Raw genomic sequence first — 23,246 nt, 5'->3', positions numbered from 1 at the left:
CTGCACAATTTTTTTGTCCAACTTTGCCATAAAACAGACATTGGTGATCAATATACCTGCCCACCACGGTCTAATACATCCAGTTATCTCGACATAGAGACTGTAACTAAATCTATACTCTCTATACTCTTGTGGTATACATCATTATATCACTCAACATTCCAATACTAAATGGAAGCCAAGACATTTCAGTCTTATAGCTTTTGAGTTAGCTCACAAAAACCCTGATATGTTCATCCCAACAAAAGGAGAGGATGTTGGAGAGCATTGGAGTTTCTGCAACACATTTTGGAAGGAGAAGATAGATGACTGTGGGAGTAGAGAACACAATGAAATATCCCAGCATACTACTGTAACTTCATTTAGAAACTGTTCTCAGGCTCAGCTGCAGTGTTACAGAGGGATCTGAGGCAGCCGCCAGCAGAGCAGCCATATTCAGAGCTGGAACAACTACACAGACAGTGATTTCCCTAAGGAGCCAGGCAGTTGGTGCAGCAGTGTCCCTGTACTGTACTCTGTGTGTGCCCCTTCAGATCCCACCTATGTGAAAATGCAGCACAGAAACAGCAAACTGAACTCTAACTAAATTGGTGAGATGGGCTAACTGCGCTTCAAAAGGCTGCCACTTACAACCCTAATAACTGATTCAAGGCATTTATATAAGACTTTATAAAACACCAGATACCAAGAGTACCGCTCACTTTGCTGCATTATGATCATAACCATAGTAAAGAACACCCATGTGTGTTTTTCTGCCATAGTTTAAATGACACCACAGCAAAGAGAGCTGTGCGCGCAACACCTTCCCAGACACAATGCTTTACCTATAAAGTTAAATAATACCCTCTTGGTTATTGCTGTCATATTCTAAATAACACCCCTCATGGGTGATGGCTGGAAAACTAAACCGAATACAGAGAGCTCAAACTGAAGGAATTGCTGAAGCAATAAAAACAGAAGCCCAAAACAAATGAGAAACATCAAATTAATCAGGTTGCTGTAGATATTGTTCAACACATTTTCTCACTGTGGACAGAGCAGCTAGTCTATACGGTTCTTATTACTGAACATGTTTTTCCTCCAGCGCTGCTTAATGTACAGATGTGAGATTGGTTTACATCTGCTTGTCTCACTCTTGGAATGAATGCAAAGAAGCATATTTCTCTAAATGAAGCAATATTCTCTTGATTTGAAGTGTGTCAAGGGCACCAGATTCTCAAAGTTTAAAGTTTAGGCTGCCTTTGCATGGACACTTTCACCTCCGTACTTGTATCTTTCATGGTTTAGGCCCCAGCTCAACAGAAGAAATCTCTAAAAGGCCCCGAAGTCAGGTTCATACTCTGAGTGATCAGGTATAGTCATGCCCATGTACTACTTTCTGCCAAGATTTGAACTGTTTTGGTTTTTTCTATTTTTCTCTGCACTTCTGTCACTGGTTTGAAGTGAACATGACTCAGCTGGAAGAAGGTAAAGTCATGCATTTCTGTGCCTTAATGTCAGGTTGATTGCTTATACTGTTGATCAAATTTGATCACACCATACCTACCACAGCTGTGAAGGCAGAGATTATCTGATTTGAGTTTTAAATTCTTAATAAATAATGGCGAAGGATGTTTCTTAAAACTACTTTTGTCAGTTATTTCTGAGTAAAGACTTATAATACCTACTATAAAACCAACTTTTCAGAGTGTTTTAGATAGTTGTGCATTTTCAGGTGTCTGGCAACGCATAGGTTGCCACTTATCTTTTTCAACATGAGAGTGCTCTTGTGCACAAAGGCAGGTCTACAGAGAAACGCTGATGTGGAGAGCCTGACTGTCCTTCTCATAACATTATGTATTATTTTGGAATGAAATGGTCAATTACATACGAGTCCAATGTTTAGGTTTCAGATGGTTAGGATGAAGTACTGTTCAACTTTGTGTGACATTCACAGTTAAAGTGGGACATGAAGGTCAAGACGACTGCACTCAACATCCTAAAATAAACAACATTCTCCCTCCAGGAAACAGATTAAGTCTGAACCCTCTGGGTTTTACACAGATCCAGATTAAGAGTTTGACTCCTAGGTTTCATTCTAATCTGGATTAAATCTCCACCCTACAGCTCTACTTACAGCTCAGTTCGATCCGGATGAAGTCTTTGATGCCGAGGTTTTCCAGGAAAACACCAGAGGAGGAGGTGGTTTTAAACAGGAAGGTGATGTCTGCACTCAGTTCTCCGTGGAAAGTGGGAAAATGGAGGTATGATGTCTCCTTGTCAAAAAACGCAGCGTTCCAGAGGTTTTCTAAGAAACACAATGACAGCTCACTGATTAGACCTTTAAAGGGAACACACAGCACACAAATGAGGTAATGTGCTCTGCTAATGAGCTTACACAAGGATATGATTTCTGTTACATTGTCTTGTCTAATTAAACATGCCAAGCATTTCTTTACAGCAGCAATTACAATTAATTGAAAAAGTAAAAGCAGCATGCTATCTTGATTTACCTTGTAATGCATTTAATAAGAAGCAAGTATCAGAGTGTGAAAACATAAAAGGAAGTAAACATTAGCAACAGTTCTGCTGATGATAATTAGCTTCTAGGTGTAGAGGTACTGTCCCAGAATCTAACATAAACCTTTGTTTGTTGGACAAAAGAGAAAAGGTGAAAAAGATTTGTCATCTCTCCATCAAATGTAATTTGGCAACCAGAGTTGGACTTACTGTCTCCATGACAACGGAGTGGTCCCACCCTATAGGTAGCCTCTGACCCTGGCCTCTGGATGTCGCCCAGCACAAGCGACCTGACTGGGAGGCTCCCCATATGGGTCAGCAGCCCTGAGTCTTCAGTCCTGTAGGAGGAGGAAGAAGAAGAGGGGGAAATTAAAGAAAGCAGAGGATGAAGATAATAAATAGAGACAAAGGGTATAGGAATGGAAAGGAGTGGTGTAGGAGAAAGGGTGAAGAAAACAGGATGGATAAGAGGGAAAAAGGAAGAGTAAGATTAAGGACAACGAGGAAAAAGAGGGTAGCAGACAATGTGATAAAGGAAGAGAAGGAGAGAAAGAAAAAGGAGGAGAAAAAACAGAAAATACCAAAAGAACAGGAAGAGGAACAGGAGAACGTGGGCAACAGAAGAAGAATTAGGTGGAGGAGGAGGAGAAGCAATACAAAAGATGGGGAAGGAGAAGAAAAAGGAGGGGGACAAGCAGAAATTAAGAACAAGATCAGATAAACAAAATGGGAGGAAAAGGGAGAAAGAAAGAGGTGAAATTGAAGAGGAAATGAGAAGCAATGGACAGAAAGAAAAAGGGAGAAAGTGGAAATGAACAAGAAAAGGATGTGAGGTTGAGAAAGGAGGGTGAAGAAGGCAGGAGAAGGAAGATATAGAGAGTTGAAGGGTGAGGAGTATGAGATGAAAAATCTGAACAAGAGGAAGAGAATGATCCGAAAATGGAGGAAAAAGTTTGAGTATTTGCAAAGAAGGAGACATGGATGAGAAAGAAATGTCAGGAGGGGAACGTTAAAAAGAGAACAGGGAGGAGGATGATAAGATGAATACGTTTTAGTTTAAACAAACCAATAAGTAAGAAAAAGGATAGAGAGCATTTTACTGGATTCCTAACCGAGATAAAATTACATGCAATGCTTGGTAATAAGATGACAGCGAGTCAGATTACATCATATTCATCCTGACACTCAACACTCCAACTCTGCCACTTTCTGTGATGGCCATTTCCAAAAGAGTAGTCGGGATAGACAGCTGAACGAGCAGCTCTGTCCATTTACACCCATGTTCAGCTTTAGGCACCTCTGATCAGGTCAATCTTCTTGTCAAAATTTCTCCAAGACAAGAAAAGAGTGGTGTATTATGATAGGATCTGATGAATGGTCTGCAGAAATGGTGTCACTTTGGACCAAAATATAATAGAACGTAGAATCTTTGATGTATCCTTTTATTGTACCTTTGTCTTATTTTTGTTGCTACTGAATTCTCTTGTATTTTATTTACTGCCTTTATTTGTACATGTTACTGTATGCACCCTCTTATGAGGCCAATTGCCAAGTATCATTACAGGCACTCAGGTTTCATTTCTACTCATTAAACACATGACAGCCAAACTTCAAAATGAAAATAAAAACTAGGGCAGAACATAAAAGAGAACACATACCTCTGCTAATGGTGGAAAACCATGTACCACTGAGAGGCATGTTTTCCCACCAAACACTCTACCCACTGGTTAGCAAAGGAGAGCTCATCAGTGAAAGCACCTGCTGAAGTGATAAGTTAAAACCTGCAGACTGGCACATGGTTGACCACCTCTGCCCTGTGTGATACACTCCAGTAAGGCAAACCCAGCTACATCTACAAAAATGACCACAAAGCAGAAGCATTCTGAATTCTACATTTCACAAACCTTGGATTAATTGCAGGACTGTATGGGACTGCATGATAAAGTAAATGGGTTTACATTCAGAGTCAGTCACTTAACATGCATGAATCTTGAATGGTGTGAGCTCACTTTTCAAACCAAATGAGGATGTATATAGAAGCAAGCTAGCACTAATCTAGTACCATACAGTAATACTAATCATCTTTATGTGTGTGTAACAGGCAGTACCACTCTGTGCGGTCGGCGTCACAGTTGCAGTAGTGTTGTGGATCTACACAGTCGCCCTGCAGGCCACAGGCACACTGCTGGCTGTCTGGCTGGGCTCCACCCCAGTATGTCTGGAGATGTCCAGGACCAGGACCACCAAGCCACCAGCTGAATGGAGACCCCTCTGCAACACACACACACACACACACAAAGACACAGTTCACTGCCCTGTACATGTCTAACAATGTTCTACTGCTGCCTCTTTTTTAAATTCTTTTTCAACCCTTAATAACGCTGGCTGTCTTTTTCAAGAACTTATTTACATATCCTTTCACAAGATGCCCACCGAGCTGAACCAAACAACCTGACCTGTACATGTATGGTCAAAATGCTGGCTAAATTCAAGCTGCATATCTTTGGACTGTGGGAGGAAGCTGGAGTACTCGAAGAGAACCCACGCAGGCACAGGGAGAACATGCAGACCCCACACAGAAAGGCACCAGGTCGGCTGAGGCTCGAACATGTGTCCTTCTTGCTGTTAGGCAACATTTCTAACATGCCATTTGAATTAAACTGAATTAAAATTTCTAACATGCCATTTGAATTAAACTCGGGATGCTTGTAATCATGTTCAGAGCCCTGCATGGTCAGATACCTGCCTGCACTGAGCTCTACTGTAGCCTCATGTCACTAGTAGATCTCTAAAGGTCCTCAGATCAGGTTTTACTGTCTGTTCCTCATTCTAAACTCAAAACTTCAGCAGACTATACCTTTGAGGTCACTGGTCCTAAACCCTAATGTACTGCAACCCCTGTCGTGCCAAACAACAGGCACCGTTCAAAGGAATTAGACGGCTGTGTTTTTACATGCAGGGCTAAAGCTAGTCGTGGTTGTCTCTCTCACCTAATCAATAACTCGATTAACTGTTTCAGCACTGATATACGCTTTTTCAAATACACATAATTCTTATAAAACTGGGCATTATTACACTGATGTGCTGTTTTTCCTGTACAGTATATAGACTTTGAACATGTCAGCTAAATTCAAAGACAAATTCAATGAAACCTCAAAGTGATTCTCATTCATTTTCTAACATTCACCACCTCTGAGTCAACACACGCAAACAAAAACAAAGCAAACATAAAGTTGTCAAAATCATTTGTTAAAGAGGAGAAATCCATGTAGACCAAGTAAATGTAAAACAAAGAGCAGAATGACTTTGTTTTTTGGCTGAGAGTGAGAAACAGCTGTGGAGAGCTCCAGATGAAAACAGCCTGCTTAACCACACCTTCATTAACTTTTACTTAACCTACCAAGTCAATTAAGAGCAAGTTCTTGTCTACAGCCTTTTCTTATTTAAGCAGGCACTAGAGGGAAAAGGGTGGAAATAAAACACTGGAGTGCTCTGCCTGAGATAAGAGTAAAAGATTAGAAGGATTAAGATTAGATAAAATCTACTTTTGAATTTTTAGAGTAATCACAAACAAAATGAACAAAAAAAAAAAGCTTTTGCTCCTTTACAGCAGATAATTCAAGTTCTTTAGTGAAAATTATAAGAAGGTGTTTCTGAGATAATGACTAACAAAATTAACTAAAATAACTGCACAGTTTGAAATACAAACTCATTTGCAGATGGTTTATGTCTGTTCTGGCCTACCTGCTCAACAGTGAAACTGACAGCATGAGATAAGCTGTAGCTAGAAATCATCTATCATTTATGACATGTGACAAAACCAGCAGACAAACAGGCCTCACCTGGGGTGTTGAGGAGGCGGGACTTCCTGCAGTGGTAGGACAGTTCCTGTTCACAGTGCTCTGATTGGCTGATAACAGCCAGCAGGTGTTCCTCTTCAGAGGAGTAGTCAAAGTAAAGTAAATGCTGGTTTACACCCGGAGATGGTCGGACTCTGGTCAGCTCGCTGTTGTTGTGCTGGATCACCATCCACGTGTTCTCTTCTGATGAGAACAAATACATACAAGTAAATATGATCATTAATTGTATAAATCCATATTGTGTGTTCTCGTTTGTCATTGGCCTCTACTGAGATATAGAGTATGCATGTAGGTATATATGTATGTATGATTAACAGTGGCCACTGCAATGGGAGTCGTTTTCTATTAACATAATTAAATCATACATGAACTTGAGCATGAACTGAAAACAAAAACCCAAACAAGAGGACAGAAAAAGAATATCAGCACTTTTAAAATGTTTACAAGTATTCAAATTATTTGAAGCACTGAGAGAGAAAGAGGATGTGTGTCATCGTAATTTAAATTTACGTGGCTATGCAGATACAGACAGGGGGAGACCGAGGTTGAGAAGGAAACAATAAAAGAGCGTGATGAGAGGAGCATCATCATTTACAGTTATGTAAATGTTATTCATATGCTGAGTGATGATGGGAGGAAAAGTGTGTGTGTGTGTGTGTCACCTGTCATGTTGCAGTAGACCAGCTGCGGTTTGATTGGGCCACTGCCGTCCACGTCGATATAATAATGTCCCGACGTGTTGCCATTGTGTTTGTACGCCTCGCAGGATTGTTCGTACACAGCTGGGGGGGGGATGAGATCGGCTTAAACATGAATCACATGAATGTCGACACGTCTGACACACAGTAGCTTCTTCTTATATACAATCAGTACATATTGGCATATGATGTTTTCTTTCTGCAGCAGCGTCAGGAGAGGACAGCGGTGGCTTACGACAATACAAAGACTCAACAAAAAAAATCTTAAACCTTTACTGGCCTGTCACACATACACACCGGTGCATTCTTTTCAGTCAAAGAGTCGAGCCAAGTCAAAACTATATCTGAGGTTTCCACTCTCTGCTAACCTGTTTATCTCCCTTCTTCTGCACAGCCAAAGGCCTTTAATTCATCACATTCCCTCAGTGTGGTGAGAAAAAAGATTTCACTGAAACATCAGCAATAAAAGTGTGACCTGTGGTGAACTGTGTGGGAAACTCTTCCCCTTTGGTCTTGAGGGAATCGGCACAAAGAGTAAATCTCACCTATAAGCTCAACTTTCTGCCATGGTTTGAGCTGTATTGTGTGGTCACAGATATTCACTCGCTACGCTCTATCATTATCACTCACATACAAACAAATGTTATATGTGCAGATATTATATCAGGCTCCCAGGGAGAAGTCTACTTGAAGGACGGCTTTGGTTTATTTTTGCAGTTTTGGACAACATACAAGAACATGGTACTCACAAAGATAACCAGTGCTTTAAAATGTGATGCTGTGGGCCCCCTTAGACAAAATAAAAAAGACATACAGTCAGTGTTTTACAATGCGGGCTACAACATGAGCCCTGCTTTTTTAGCCTATATTTGTTTGTATCTTAGCAAACTGGGACCATCAGAAGTACACAGAATTAGCTATTAGCAGTTAGTTTTTGCCCCAGGTGGATATAACTGCTACTTGATTACGATAGTGAAGAAAACCTAATAGCTCAGGCAAATTCTGAAGATAAAAGAAGTGTCTTTTCTTTATTATTTCAAAGCGGATTCATGGATGTTTATCTGCAATGGATTTAACTGAAGTAATATCCTTATTCCTATCCTATTTGCAAATGTAAATCATACTGAATCTAAAAATAATTGCCTATGTTCTGTGTAAACTATTTTAATTGCAAAACACCTGAACTGTTTGTACTTTCTCTGTAATGCGTCACCAGGAGCAACTGATGTTTCTATGTTTTGCTCAAGGACACTTCAACGCATGGACCCAATAAGCCGGGAATCAAGCCGCTAACCTTCTGGTTGGGGAAACAGCCCGCTCTACCTCCTGAGCCGAGTATTGTTATACCTTAAACATTCATAAATATACAATATAGGTTTAGCAGGCAAAGCAGATGGCTGCCATTGGTTCTGTACCGGAAACAAATTCCTTGTGTGTAACATACTTGGCCAATAAAGGTGATTATCCTTATCCTTTTATCACCTTTGATTAATGAATTTATGTGTTAATGAGTGTTAGTGGGACTGTAGCAAAGGAGATTTAATCTAATTTCATTTTATCAAACTGTTCTTTGTTTACAGTGTCTCTGGGTTCAAATGATCATTATTTTATTTAGCACACTTCCACATCACTCATTTCATCCGTCCCATCTCAACTCTCTCCCTGTCTATCATCCTCATTTACTTGGTGCTCATGTGGTGATGTTTGTCTGACAGGTGACTTACACCCCGTTTTAGCCGCTGTCAGAGCAGTTACAGTGGAAGACGGTCCAGGACTGACTGCAGCGGCCGCCATGTTCACAGTGACTGGGAGAACACCTGAGACAGAGAGAGGGAGAGAGAGAGCAAATTTTCAAGCTAATTAAAGATTAGTTTTGATGCATTAGCTTGGTTTGGCAGCTTCAAATTCAGAAACTGGTTCTACTTGATCTGCTCCTAGTGAAGACACAGTGAATAGAGAATAATGTTGTTTATTGGAAGGGATTACAACAACATCAGGGAGGCTGCCTTTGCAGTAATAAGTCTGATTAAAGTATTTATATCAGAAATGTTACAACTAATAGGACAAAGGAAGATAACTTAATGTAACAAGCAAATCTCTCCTTCTCCAGTTTCTCAGTTTACAGAGCTTTTTAATGTTTGCTGTGTTAATTAACTGATTAATAAAATACATTTTCCTCTACTCCATGAGACACCTACTTCACCGCAAAAACGAAAACGCTGCCAGAAACCAGACTGTGCACGTGCAGAGTAATTTAAAAGATTACTGAACAATCCAGGCTAGTCCTTACTCTAATTACAACCTTAAAGGAGAGCTGCACTGATTTTACACATGCAAGTGTGTTTACATATGTTGTTGTTGGGCAGCACTATGCATACGTGACAATCAGTTGTATAAACTCTTTTGTGTGTCCAGGGGTAGCTGTGTGAAATCTGATAAATTCAAGTGATGTCTGAAGACAACATCTCTGAAGAAGTCAACATTTTCACTGAAATCTTTTATGGACCAACACAACCCTTTATTGAAATTCAGCTACTGATTGGACACTTCAGGCAAGGGCACGAAAAGGACATCTTATGTCTCCTCAATTCCTCTCTCCTTGCATCTTCTCCTTGTATCTTATGTGGGTGGGACTAAGACACAAGTGAAGGACACGAGGATGCAATTAAGGGAATCAGGGTATACCCCAGTCCTCTGTAACCCACTTCTCGTCTTTGTTTAAAGCTACAGGCTCAGGGCTGCATTGACCACTACAATCCTAATGCACGCAAATCTCTAACCGAGCTATAGGCTGTCAGGTTGCATTGTGGGAAATATGGGCCCCATTATGAAATGGAACTTATTTGCATGAGCACCAGGATGGCCGAGTGGTTAAGGCGTTGGACTTAAGATCCAATGGGTAAATATCCACGTGGGTTCGAACCCCACTCCTGGTACTGTTTGCAAACAATGGTTCTCAGTTATACCTGGCTTCCACAAGCTCACTGTTACTGAGGTGTGTGTGGTTTCAGCTGGCTAATTCATTTAACAGAAAGGTATTTGTTGAATATAGCTTCTTGTGCATGTACAAATCAGATTTTGTGTTTGGATTTCTGATGTTTGCAACTGGCCCTTTCCTTTTATAATATTGTAAATTGTGAACATGACAGTGTGAAGGGACAATACTTTGTTGAGGTAGGTGAAATAAATGTTGCATAATGTATTATGTATCTTTCTGTAGTTATAATGAAAGTATTAGTGAGCCTTTAAAAGCATTAAATGGAACTGAATTTGACTTTGGGGTTATAAAGCATCTCTTCCTAAACATCACCAGCCTATCCTGCTTCATCTTTATAAAAAATACACATGATTTGTGGATCCATGCTTTTAAACTCCTGCTACCTTTCAAAGACAGAAAATTACATCATAAAACTAAATGGACTTCTACAAAAGTGTCGCTTTGCATTTCACTTTTAGCCGAAGCTCTTCAAGGTTATTTATTTGACGGCCATCAGTATGCCTAAATAAAGGGCTAAATGGCAGTGTAGGCGGACCTCAAATAGAACAGCTTTAATTTTTTTATATCAGTTTTTGTATTTATTTAAAACTGTGGGAGGTTGTTGGCTTGCAAAACAATTTTCTTATGCTGAATGGAAAGATAACATCTGAGGAATATTGATTTGAAACACCCTTCACCCCTGAGGGATCAGAAGAATAATTTTATTACTTCAGAATTCTCTTTAGAGTTAACTTTCATTTTATATTAAAGGAAAGGTTTTCTGCTGAAAAGAGTATCGTCTCCTATGCCTTCATCCCAGTGGCAGATCTTCACTGATTAGACTGAGCTGCTTTTCTAAAGTTCTGCCAGACTGTTTTAAAAAGCTCTTTAAATGAATCTAGCTCCCAGGAAACTTCACAGAAGCTCTGTGTGTTATTTAAAGATGAACATCATACTGCTGTAACCACCATGACATCGGTCCTGTGTGGAGTGGAGGAGAGGGAGGAGGGAGCTGAAAGAGGGAGACAAGGACTTGGAAAATATATTATTCTGACACCGAAAATAAAATCAGTAAAGTGTGACATTAGAGGAAAAAACATTCCAAAAGAACTGCTGAAATGTGTTTTTCTACCTCTACATATAGGTGAAATATCGCACACTGGGTGCGACACAGTCACAGGATTTCAGAAGCTGTCTATGAAATGAAAAATGATGGGAGGAAATGCATTCATATTTATAAGCAACCAGTTATCCGTTTAAGCATGCATTCACATTTTTCATCGATCTGTCAGATACACATGTGAGTGGCCCTGTGGGGCCCTGCAGATAGTTCACCACAGCCAATGACTGGGTAATTTTAGTCAATAAAAACTGAGTGGTTGATCATTAGACAGCAAATATGTAGGTAGCGGGAAGCAGCGGAAAACGTTTGACTTTGCAGTCAGTGGTAGAAGTGCATACCAACTGCATACAAACCATCTACCCTGTCTCTGACCTGTAGATATTATGTGACCTCATTCTCCTGAGAAACAGACAGACAGAGAGAGAGAGAAGAACACCAGACAATGAGTAACTGTTTTTATCCACAATGGTTCTTTTCCATCTTTTCCAGGACCGGCTGGCACCTCCAGGAGGTTTAACACAGACACACACCCCCGCACCCACCACCACACACACAGTTTTACGTCATTGGTTTTTGCAAAGTATGTGCATGTTGTAGTATGTGTGTCAGTCTTTGTGTTCATAAATTGATGTTTCATTGAGTGCGTCTACTTGTGTGAATGTTTATCACAGTATCTGAGTGTGTGCTTGCCCAAACTCAGGCAGGAATGTTGAAGAGAAAACTGATGAATGTACAGAATCTGCAGCCTCCCTTTTATGAAGATAAAATGTGATGACTCAGCAGCCTGCTGCATTGTGATTTTTCTTTTACCTCTATTTATCTCCATATTGCTACAATCTAATAGCGAGCTGGAGCCCTGCAGATAAAACGCAGAGCTTTCACTTTAAATTCACATTACCTTACCACCTGGATTTTTTATATATTTACAGCTTGTGCATGTGTGAGTTCTAGCACAATTTCAGAGAATTCAGTGTTGGTGTAATTAATTTTACTGTGTCAGTACATGAGCCTGGTGTCAGTTGTGTCTGACTGTCACATCTGTCTTTAGACAATACACATTTGAATCTAAAACTTGTACATACTCAACCCGTGGTTTATATCTTTCTAGAGGTAAACACCTACTGTAAGTATTTAAATGAGTTACACAACAGACAGATGCTCACTTAGGTGTACAGTCACATTTTAGGTCACAGCAACAGGATTAATCATTCAGCTGAATAATTAACGTGTATTCAAGATGCAATGACAAATCTTTTGCTGGTAAGAAAAGAAAAGGCTCAATAGATTAGAAAACCCCCAGCCCTGTGATCAGTGGACAACCTGCCCTATGTTCCTCCTGAACTGCACTTATAAACCGAGGGTTGCACTGACAGGTGGGATCAGAATCTTAAGAGACTCATCTGCCTTCATGTTGAAAAGACTCAGTGCTTTAGCAGATTCTGAACAAATCATCAGTTCATTTAAGTGCTCTTGATTACTTCAGAACAGATAACAAAAAACCATAACAGTTAACCAGGATGGCCGAGTGGTTAAGGCGTTGGACTTAAGATCCAATGGGTAAACACCCACGTGGGTTCGAACCCCACTCCTGGTAGAGCACAGAGCTTCAATTTACACATACAATAACTCCATTAAGAGCATACCAGAGAGTTTTGTGGACAGCTCTGACCAAACTTTTGACTGGCAAGTTGCCTTGTAGGAAATGTAGGCCCCGTTATGAAGTGTAACTTACATATAAGAGTACCAGGATGGCCGAGTGGTTAAGGCGTTGGACTTAAGATCCAATGGGTAAACACCCACGTGGGTTCGAACCCCACTCCTGGTAGAGCACAGAGCTTCAATTTACACATATAATAACTCCATTAAGAGCATCCTAACCTGCTGAATGAAAGGTGTGGTAAGAGCTCTACCCACAACCAGAGAGTTTTGTGGACAGCTCTGACCAAACTTTTGACTGGCAAGTTGCATTGTGGGAAATGTAGGCCCCGTTAGGAAGTGTAACTTACATATAAGAGTACCAGGATGGCCGAGTGGTTAAGGCGTTGGACTTAAGATCCAATGGGTAAATACCCACGTGGGTTCGAACCCCACTCCTGGTAGAGCACAGAGCTTCAATTTACACATATAATAACTCCATTAAGAGCATCCTAACCTGCTGAATGAAAGGTGTGGTAAGAGCTCTACCCACAACCAGAGAGTTTTGTGGACAGCTCTGACCAAACTTTTGACTGGCAAGTTGCCTTGTAGGAAATGTAGGCCCCGTTATGAAGTGTAACTTACATATAAGAGTACCAGGATGGCCGAGTGGTTAAGGCGTTGGACTTAAGATCCAATGGGTAAATACCCACGTGGGTTCGAACCCCACTCCTGGTAGAGCACAGAGCTTCAATTTACACATACAATAACTCCATTAAGAGCATCCTAACCTGTTGAATGAAAGGTGTGGTGGTGCAACCACAGAGTTCTCCACAGTTTTGTAGACAGCCTAGACCTTCAGTGGACATGAGCTTCTCTCCATCCATCCAGGACCTACACCAATCGGTGTCAAGAAGGCTCCTCAGACCATCAGAGACCACAACCATAGACCATTTCAGCTGCTAAAACAAACAAATGACAGCCTGGCCTACAGATGTACAACACCAACCCAAAAACCTCTGAATAAGTCAACTTATCCATCCATCCATTTTCCTCCGCTTATCCGGAACCGGGTCGCGGGGGCAGCAGTCTGATTTCTATTATCACTTTATATTAGCAGTTACCATTTTTATACAATTATTCATTCTTTCCATGTAGAAATGGTGTTCTTATAGATGAGCTGTCATTACAGTGTTACAAAGAAGAAACCAAAGAATTTTAGTCTTGTGTACTTGTGTAATGAGACATAACGATAAAGGATAAAAAAAAGAAATCCAACTCCTGGTAGTGTTCTGATCTATTAATGAGTAAAGAGATGAGGTCTGTTGTCTACAGTTTGAATAACAGACATATAAGAGTACCAGGATGGCCGAGTGGTTAAGGCGTTGGACTTAAGATCCAATGGGTAAATACCCACGTGGGTTCGAACCCCACTCCTGGTATGGTGTTTGTTGGCAAGGTGCTTCTACAGTTAGGCATCACTTCTCAGTGGCTGGTGCTGCCCCCACAGAATCACTAAGCCTAGTAGTGGGTCAAGCAGACTTTAAATACCAGTGCTGTGCTTTGCTATGTGCTCCAAACAATAAAAATTACCTGTTTTGCCTATAAAAAAACTATAGCGCTTCAATCATTCAAAAAGACATCGCATCAGAGTATTATCCAACAATCAAACATGATCCCTAAAAAAGGAGTTACTTAGAAACATTTCAGGAGACATGTGACTATACTAATCCTATACTGTTGGCTGGTGGTATATATTTTTTCTAAATACTGTACACTGTGAGTGTGGCAATGTGAAATAGCTGCTGCAAAATGTACAGTATGTCTTACCGTGAGATCATTACTGGTATGTATTGTTGATACAAAGCTCATCTCCTGTGTGCGTAACCTCAAGATGTTTGCATTTTCTTTGACTGCTTTCAGACGTCTGATGTTGAGCACCAGGCATTTGGGTTCCTGCCAATTCAGCACAGTGTTTATGAACCTCCAAAATTAATTTTGTCAACATTCTAGATTAGTTTGTGGGGCATTTTAATATTGATACTATTTTTCTTTTTGTTAACAAGCCCATGAAAGCCAGGATGGCTGAGTGGTCAAGGTATTATAACTAAGCTCTAATGCCCATGTGGGTTCAAACCCCACTACTGATATGCTCCAATTGGTTTAAAAAAAAATTTAAAAAAATTGCTTGGACAGATGAAGTTGTCTCTGCTTGGCTGAGGGACCATGTTGAAATTCTTCTCAGTGTAATGGGTTGGATCTTGTTTTACTGCCAAATGTCTCAGGTCTTTGGAGCCGAATGAACCCGAGCGTATGAATCAGGTGTGTGTGGATGTGAGAATGAAAACTGTGAACTTCACAGCTCACTGTTGCTTTGGGATCTGAAGCAAAGCTCATTCCAAAAAAATCAGTACAAAACTTGATTCACAATTGTTCTGAGGACATGCTATTATTATATTGCTGCTCTTTTCCATCATGGCCCCTTGGTTACTGATCTATTTAACTGATAGCACCGAGTCCATATATAGGAAAAAATCTGTTTGGCTTACCTACTAAAGCTCGACGCTCTAGCTCTAGTTCCAGTTCTACAACATCCTCAGTGACAGCAAGTGACACTGGAGTCTCTGTGAAAGTTTGGACTGTGTAAATCACTTAGAATATTCAATATAATTAATAACCTGGGCTGCTTAATTGGCTCAGCCTTCAGGCATTCCTACTGTATATAAAAAAGACATTTTTACTTTAGAGATTTTCGTCTGCCTGAGCACAGAAAAAGTGGTTAAGGTGTCCCCAAGATAACTCTCACTTCCCTCATTCACCTCTACAGGAAGTGGCTTCTGTTGACTCTTTGACAATGTTGCCTGCACTGTGAACAGAGGTTAGACCTGAAGTAAATTAGATCAGAGAGTTGATCCAGCTCCATTCCTTCCTCAACACAGACAGGTCAAATTTATTAGAGGCATGGCTGCTTCAACACTGACTCATTACATGGGGTTACACTGCTATTAAGTCAGATGGATGTAACAGCCTGCTTTGAAACATATGGAAGCTATATCTATAATTCAATTTCCTTTAAACTTTATATCCCATTGACCCCAGATATAATCAACAGAGAAACTGTGAAGCAACTGGGAAATAGCATTTTGTGTTCTGTTCCAGTGAGCATTTAGCTCTGTACAGGAGCTATATTCTGCTGAATCATAAATAGATAAAAGTTGAAACAGGAAGATGTTTAATTAAACACACTGGAGCAAATTCTCCTTCTCATGTGAGGCTGTTGTGTCTATCCGGGGTCACATGTACAGTATGTGTACATACAGTATGTATATAACTGCTGGCTGTTGCCTTATATGTATTTACAATTGTTCCTTTAATTGTGTTGTGTTTTTAGTGTCACTGTGAAACAGGAGGCAGTTGGTTCTGCTCCACATGACTTACTCTGTTGGAATGAGATTAGTGCAAATGAGATTACAGAGATGAAAATGAAAACGATACACAACAGTGAACTGTCGCTCCTCTATTGTTCTGCATGTCATTGAGTATCTCTCTGCCATATGTGGTCTATAGCTGTATGTCAACTACTGGATAGATTGCCATGAAATTCTGCACAGACATTCATGGCACCCACCTGATGAAACCTACAAATTTATGTGATCCTGTGACCTTTGCTGTAGCGCCACCATGTGGCTGATATATACTGTTTTACATGGAATGTTTCAACAACTATAGGATGGACTTCTGTGACATTTGGCTTAGACCTTCACGCTCATGTTTAAACTGTCCTCTCTGATTTGTGATATGATAGCGACACTACTGAAAACAACACGGTGCTAATTGAAACAGTCTTGATTAAAACTGAAAAATCCTAAAACAAGTAAGATATACAAAATGACGCTTATTATTTTAGTGAGAAATATGTCAGCTATCAGGAAGAATAAAACAAACTGGGCTGTCAGTGGTTATTTCACACCACAGGTCTCCACTGAACAATAATTCTCTGTCCCTTAATGGAAATATTGCGAGTGTGAGCATGCTTTTGATTGTTTGTTCATGTGTGTGTGTGTGTGTGTGTGTGTGTGTGTGTTTGTTTATGGCTTTCCTAGATCCAACACTCCACACCACCTCACCTCACAAATAAATTAGTGTGCCAAAAAATCAAAGAAAAGAGAAATTGCATTTCATTTCTACAAAGGTGGTGTCTCATATAAAGCTTGGTCTCAAAATAATCAAGGCAGCTCAGAAAAGAAAAATAAATTTAACAGACATCTGACTCAGTGGTGTCAAAAATCAATTTGCAAAATAACTTAACTCTGTACTTGCTAGTATTATAATTTAGTTTTTGATGGCATCATCATTCTGAAAACTTCTAAAGTGGACATATATTCAGTTAGGTTATTACTTCTGCAACACCTAAACTTTGAGCACTATGTGTTAAAGGGCTATATCTCACACAGTTATTTCTACACTGATGTAAGCCTGCTCAAATTAAAGCTGAGACTTAATGTAATATGTGCTGTTTATTTCAAATGAATGTGCTGAAACAGAGTTGGAAGAACAAAAAATGTGTCACTGTCTGAACGCTTACAGTCTGGACTGTTTGTCACTGTGCTAATGGTTCAATAACATACTGTAAGTTGCTCTATGAATCATGTTAATCTTGTAGGTATGGTATTTGGTGTTCGCTACCCGATGTGATTACCTATATCAATAATACACAATTTAATGTGCCAAAGAATGGGAGACAATTCATATGGAAGCTCACTATACAAATTAAATGATGTCTAACCATTATTTGGTCCCAAAGAGGGGGGTGTCAGACCATGCTGTCATAAATCCCCACATAAAACCCCATTTTCCAATTTTAACCTTCTCTTAAAACAAAGCATCCTTGAATCTTATCCTCGCCTAAGCAAAGAGCAGATATGTGGCAGCTCTTTACTCACCACCGGATGTGATTCCCTACATAAGATGATTGATGATCATTCATAAAATCTTTGTGTCTGACATTTCTACCTATGGATATTTAAGTGGATGCAAAGTGGAAACGATGTTGGATTTCACGAAGCATCTTGTGCAGCACCAGTGAGTGTTAAACAAGTGGGTGGTAAATGGACAGCACTTACTGTACTTTTCCACCTTAACAGACAAAGCCCTTTACGATTTTTGCTTCTCGTTCACCCACTTACACACAGATGGTGGTGAGGTACTGGGCTGGCCACTAGGAACAACCTGGGGTTTAGGATCTTGTCTAAGGACACATCATGTGCACTGAATGAGCTGGGAATCAAACCCCCAGCCCTGTGATCAGTGGACAACCTGCCCTATGTTCCTCCTGAACTGCACTTATAAACCGAGGGTTGCACTGACAGGTGGGATCAGAATCTTAAGAGACTCATCTGCCTTCATGTTGAAAAGACTCAGTGCTTTAGCAGATTCTGAACAAATCATCAGTTCATTTAAGTAGGAAATGTAGGCCCCGTTATGAAGTGTAACTTACATATAAGAGTACCAGGATGGCCGAGTGGTTAAGGCGTTGGACTTAAGATCCAATGGGTAAATACCCACGTGGGTTCGAACCCCACTCCTGGTAGAGCACAGAGCTTCAATTTACACATACAATAACTCCATTAAGAGCATCCTAACCTGCTGAATGAAAGGTGTGGTGGCGCAACCACAGAGTTCTCCACAGTTTTGTGGACATGAGCTTCTCTCCATCCAGGACCTACACCAATTGCTGTCAAGAAGGCTCCTCAGACCATCAGAGACCACAACCATAGACCATTTCAGCTGCTAAAACAAACAAATGACAGCCTGGCCTACAGATGTACAACACCAACCCAGAGAGACATAGTCCCTCCAGCGTGTCCTGGGTCTTCCCCGGGGCCTCCTCCTGGTGGGACATGCCCGGAACACCTCCCTAGGAAAGTGCCCAGGAGGCATCCAAAACAGATGCCCGAGCCACCTCAGCTCTTTAAGTCAACTTCTTGACTTACATAAACCCACAATTGCACAAAGATACTTGCACAGACTCCTGTCCACAAATCCACATAACAGTTTTAACTGGTTTCTATTATCACTTTATATTAGCAGTTACCATTTTTATACAATTATTCATTCTTTCCATGTAGAAATGGTGTTCTTATAGATGAGCTGTCATTACAGTGTTACAAAGAAGAAACCAAAGATTTTAGTCTTGTGTACTTGTGTAATGAGACATAACGATAAAGGATAAAAAAAAAGAAATCCAACTCCTGGTAGTGTTCTGATCTATTAATGAGTAAAGAGATGAGGTCTGTTGTCTACAGTTTGAATAACAGAGAGCAGAAAACAGGCCTGTGTTCAGTATGGTGTAAAACTGTCAAATCAAACCAGAGGCGCAGTAATGGTAGCTAGTACAGTGGTCAACAAACATTAAAAGTGAAGGACTAAATATATATTTAATGTCAGAGCACTATAGTGTTTGTATTCATTTCACCCACTACCAAAGCTAAATGCTGCTCTGTTGGGAGAAATTATTATTTTAACAGAAAAACAATGTAAAGCTGTGCCACATGGTTTACACCGAACACTCGCAGGTTTCCCACATTCCCTGAGGGATCAAAACACCAGGCTCCAAACGTTGATAACAACTGGGGATTGCTAACCAGCAGGTGCAGTTTGTGGTTGGAACCGCATATGATTGTTTGTCAAAAGATGGTAAATGTATCTGCAGCGATGTCTCAATGCCTCTGCAATGGCAGAGAAGTTTAAACGATGGCTTAACGGTAGAACATGAAAAGTGGTTTGGGTGGTCCTGACCTGTCAGTGATGCCACACATGTCGATCTGCAGGTGGCTGTAGTTTCCCAGCAGCCTTTGCTGCACCATGATCAGGTCTACTGGCTGGTTGTCCACAGTGAGGAGACGCATGCAGCCCTGGAAAATGTCAAAGGGGTTGCTGCAATTCTCACTGTTGTCTTCAGTGGGACAACCTGGGCGAGAACGTAAAGAAAACAGTTATAGCGAATAGAAAAGCAGTAAAGCTGTGACACGAATCAATAGTGACTGGATATAAGGACAAGCCAGTAATGAAGTACACAGATTCTGATACAAGGGACTGATAACTGACTTGTTTTGTTTTACTCAGTGCTTTATAGACAACTATTAATCATGACTGGACGTTCCTAGAGGAGAATAAACTGTCACCGACGAGCAGCATCCAACACAATTAAACACAGTTAAATGCTTGTGTATTAAGATACATGTAGCCAAAAGCTAAAATGGCATAACCCACTGTGATGAATAGCATTCAGTTTAAGTTTAGTAAATAGTTGAAAACACCCTTATTTGCTGTGTTCATTATTCTATAATGGTTAAAACCTATGTTAATTTCCTGACGAGAACAATAAAGTGACACTATGGAAAATGTGTTCTACCACACAGAGACTTGTGATTTGTGGCCCTTTGTAGTCCATTTAATGTAAAGGAGGAAATGGTGAGTATGCAAATGTGTAAAATTAACTAGTCTGTGTGTGGAGGATGATAAAAAGCAGGAGGCAGTTGAGAACATGCCTGGAATGCAATACTGCTGAGCACAGGGAGGACAAAAGAGCTCAGATTTAAGGAAAAGATGCTGTGGTGAAAAAGACTGGGGAGAAGGGAGAGAAGAAAGAAAACCAGATGAGAAAGAAGAGCAACATGGGAGAAGTACAGAGCATTGAGAGGAGAGGGATGAAGCAGGCTTATCACTTTTACAATGAAACAGTCAAGCTGAATTTAGCTCAATGCACACACAACTGTGAAGGTACTGATGGCACCAACTGTGACACAGAGATACATACACATTACTGTAAGTCTAGAGGATTACTGTATTTACTGCAACCAAACTATTATTCCACTAACATTCCCCAAAACTCAGCATTACACACAGAACTGGGAAGCTATACCATAGTTTCAACTATGAAGGTATCGTGAAAAAAGGGAGCCACTTCTTTGCATTTGAAGAGACACAATATTAACAATTTTATTCTTGAAAAAGTCACTGAAAAAAAAGATGGTAGTTGTAGATGGTAGTCCAGACCTTGGCAGACATCAGGATAGAAAGAAAAAAAGCTTAGAGACCTTGTTCAGTGTATAAATGAGGTGTATTAAATGCATTCTTTTGTTAAATATTCAGACAATAAGAACAAGAATATTCAAAATCATGTTCACTCAGCAAGCGCAAAATGAACAGTGTTGCAATAATACTTCAGAGTACACAAACACATTTTCTGTATTATTATAACTTCATGTTGTGTTTCCCCTGTTGGTGTTTCAATGCATATTAATCAAAAATACTTGCAAGGCATTTCCACTGATATTGAAGATGCTTCAGTTTGATGTACTATATCAGCACTTCATATTAACTGATACTCATAATACAGTGTCCACTCTTACCACCAAAGAAGAGTTGACGTCCTACAGTGACAGGAAATGAGGGGCTGCTGACACCTCCTTCTTTTTTATCTACAGTGATGGTGAAGCGTCCATATCTGGAGTTAAGATCCACTGAATGCCACTGACCGTCATTTAGAGCAGAACCTGGAGATGGAAAACTGTTACTAATGCTCATTATCGATTAAAGATGTTCTGTGTTGATAACTTGACAGAAAAAAAAAACTGGAGCATTTTGATTAAACATAACACAACACATACTGCAACAACACATGAGGTGCCTGTGGCTCAGGAGGTAGCGCGGGCATTCCTCCAACTGGAAGGTTAGTGGTTCAGTCCCTGGCTTCTCTAGTCCACATGAAAGTGTTGAGCAGAATACTCAACCCCTAGTTGCTTCTGGTGATATCACCAATGTGAGAGCATTTTTTTGGTGGGTGAATGGGAAATAGTGTAATGCACTATAGATGATAGAAAAGCACTCTATATGTCTGTTTACCAGGAGCTCAATATAAACTACAACAATGGTCTTTAAGCTAGATTTTATGGTCTCACTACAAGAACAGGGGCATAGGATGGAGGACCTGTCAGGGTTAATAGTTGATATTCTGCTTCATATCTGAGATTAATCAAATTATGCAGACCCACATGCTTACTCCAAATCATGTGGGTCTGGAGACACCTGCCCACTTTACCTGGTTGGTAATGCAGCCTTGACAGTTCCATGTAAAATCATATAAATTTCAGAATCAGCTTTATTGGCCAGGTGTGTCAGACACACAAGGATTTTGATTCTGGTACAGTGGCTCTTAATGTGTACATACATGTTAACAAGCAAGGGAATGTGCATTAGGAAAAGAGATTAAAAAGAAAATAAGGGTAAAGTACTTATAAATAGAGACCTGTAAATGTCATATTTCTCATTTAGAAATGTTTGGTTTTAAAGGTTAGTGTTTAGCTTTTAGACTTTGGGGCCAGAGAGGAGGGGTTTAGAGTTTTAGAGGTTGTTACACTAACCTGCACTGAGCTCCAGCAGCGTCGTTCCATCTTTATGAATCTGTAGCTGGACTCTGGCCTCACTCAGGTACAGCCAGGCCACGCCCCCTTGCTGGAGGAGGTCAAAGGTGAGCAGAAGCCCCACCTTATTCCACGTCCTGAACTGGAACCCCACGGACAAGCCCCCCAATGTGGACACCGTCGGCCCCGGTACCTGGAGGAAGCTCTGGGGGCCGGGGAATGTCACAGCGATGGTAACTGGCTCAGCGCAAGAAAAGGTCACATTGCCCTGAGAGAAACATGCAAAGTGGAGCCATAGGAGGTGGAACAGAAAACATTGATTACTAGAGACATAAAACAACATAAAACATGAATATTAATCGGTTGCAGAGGGTGTGTCAAAGTGACCTTGTATCGCACTGATCTCATCAGCAAGTCTCCTTGAGATTAAAAGCCATGAATGCAAACTAGAAAAATCTACTGTCACCCAGCTCAGAGGTGTGGAGGGGTGGATGCCCATGTGAACGGTATTATACAGACATTTCCGTTGTAGTCCATTGTTTTGAGTAGTGGTAATGACACCAGGGCCATTGCTGCAGCAGTAATATATTACAGTCTCAGTTCTCTGCAGGGAATATCAGCCTGCTATCATTATAATGCTGTGGAAACACAAATGACATCTAAAAGCCCTTTGTGGAGCTGTTCAAGTGATATATGAAAGTACATGGTGGAGGATGCAGCACCACTGCAAAACACAAAGTAAACAGTGAGCTATAAAATCCTCCAAAAGCCATTCACTAACACACATGCATACGCAAATTCCCCCTCACACCCAAACCGTGTATCATTAAAGGCTCTACTTCATTTTGATATCATGCCTTTAAGAATGGCCAAAAGTGGTCTCTTTATTAAAGCTGACTGTAACTGTGTTACTATTCTGCCACCATAAGAGCTAAAGCAATCTTAAAACAGCCTCTATTAGATCTTCAGCCAAGCATGTGATTCACTTCAATCTTTTTTTTTTTTTTTTTTTTTTTCTTAAAATGATTG

At 40.4% G+C, this 23,246-nt stretch overlaps 1 protein-coding gene and 7 non-coding genes across 8 annotated transcripts in view; 7 read left to right on the top strand and 1 right to left on the bottom strand.

The window, feature by feature from the left end:
- LOC109967097 (contactin-associated protein-like 4) overlaps positions 1-23,246 on the bottom strand; it is an 84,299-nt gene that overhangs the window by 17,311 nt on the left and 43,742 nt on the right. The window contains exons 8-16 of the mRNA XM_020612452.1: positions 22,218-22,485; positions 21,207-21,350; positions 19,591-19,762; positions 8,795-8,874; positions 7,022-7,141; positions 6,342-6,542; positions 4,608-4,770; positions 2,710-2,837; positions 2,117-2,287 (exon numbers count right to left, since the gene is read on the bottom strand). Coding sequence (XP_020468108.1) covers positions 2,117-2,287; positions 2,710-2,837; positions 4,608-4,770; positions 6,342-6,542; positions 7,022-7,141; positions 8,795-8,874; positions 19,591-19,762; positions 21,207-21,350; positions 22,218-22,485 — 1,447 coding nt within the window. The remainder of the gene's footprint in view (positions 1-2,116; positions 2,288-2,709; positions 2,838-4,607; positions 4,771-6,341; positions 6,543-7,021; positions 7,142-8,794; positions 8,875-19,590; positions 19,763-21,206; positions 21,351-22,217; positions 22,486-23,246) is intronic.
- trnal-uaa (transfer RNA leucine (anticodon UAA)) lies at positions 9,911-9,993 on the top strand. The gene has a single exon. It is a non-coding gene; the product is annotated as a tRNA-Leu (tRNA).
- On the top strand, positions 12,669-12,751 carry trnal-uaa (transfer RNA leucine (anticodon UAA)). Its single transcript has one exon. It is a non-coding gene; the product is annotated as a tRNA-Leu (tRNA).
- Positions 12,900-12,982, top strand: trnal-uaa (transfer RNA leucine (anticodon UAA)). The gene has a single exon. It is a non-coding gene; the product is annotated as a tRNA-Leu (tRNA).
- trnal-uaa (transfer RNA leucine (anticodon UAA)) lies at positions 13,174-13,256 on the top strand. The gene has a single exon. It is a non-coding gene; the product is annotated as a tRNA-Leu (tRNA).
- trnal-uaa (transfer RNA leucine (anticodon UAA)) lies at positions 13,448-13,530 on the top strand. The gene has a single exon. It is a non-coding gene; the product is annotated as a tRNA-Leu (tRNA).
- trnal-uaa (transfer RNA leucine (anticodon UAA)) lies at positions 14,152-14,234 on the top strand. The gene has a single exon. It is a non-coding gene; the product is annotated as a tRNA-Leu (tRNA).
- On the top strand, positions 18,300-18,382 carry trnal-uaa (transfer RNA leucine (anticodon UAA)). The gene has a single exon. It is a non-coding gene; the product is annotated as a tRNA-Leu (tRNA).

Source organism: Monopterus albus, unplaced genomic scaffold, assembly GCF_001952655.1.
Source record: "Monopterus albus unplaced genomic scaffold, M_albus_1.0 scaffold125.1, whole genome shotgun sequence".
In the NCBI taxonomy this organism is placed as follows: Eukaryota; Metazoa; Chordata; class Actinopteri; order Synbranchiformes; family Synbranchidae; genus Monopterus; species Monopterus albus.
This window is presented reverse-complemented; position numbering and strand designations above follow the sequence as displayed.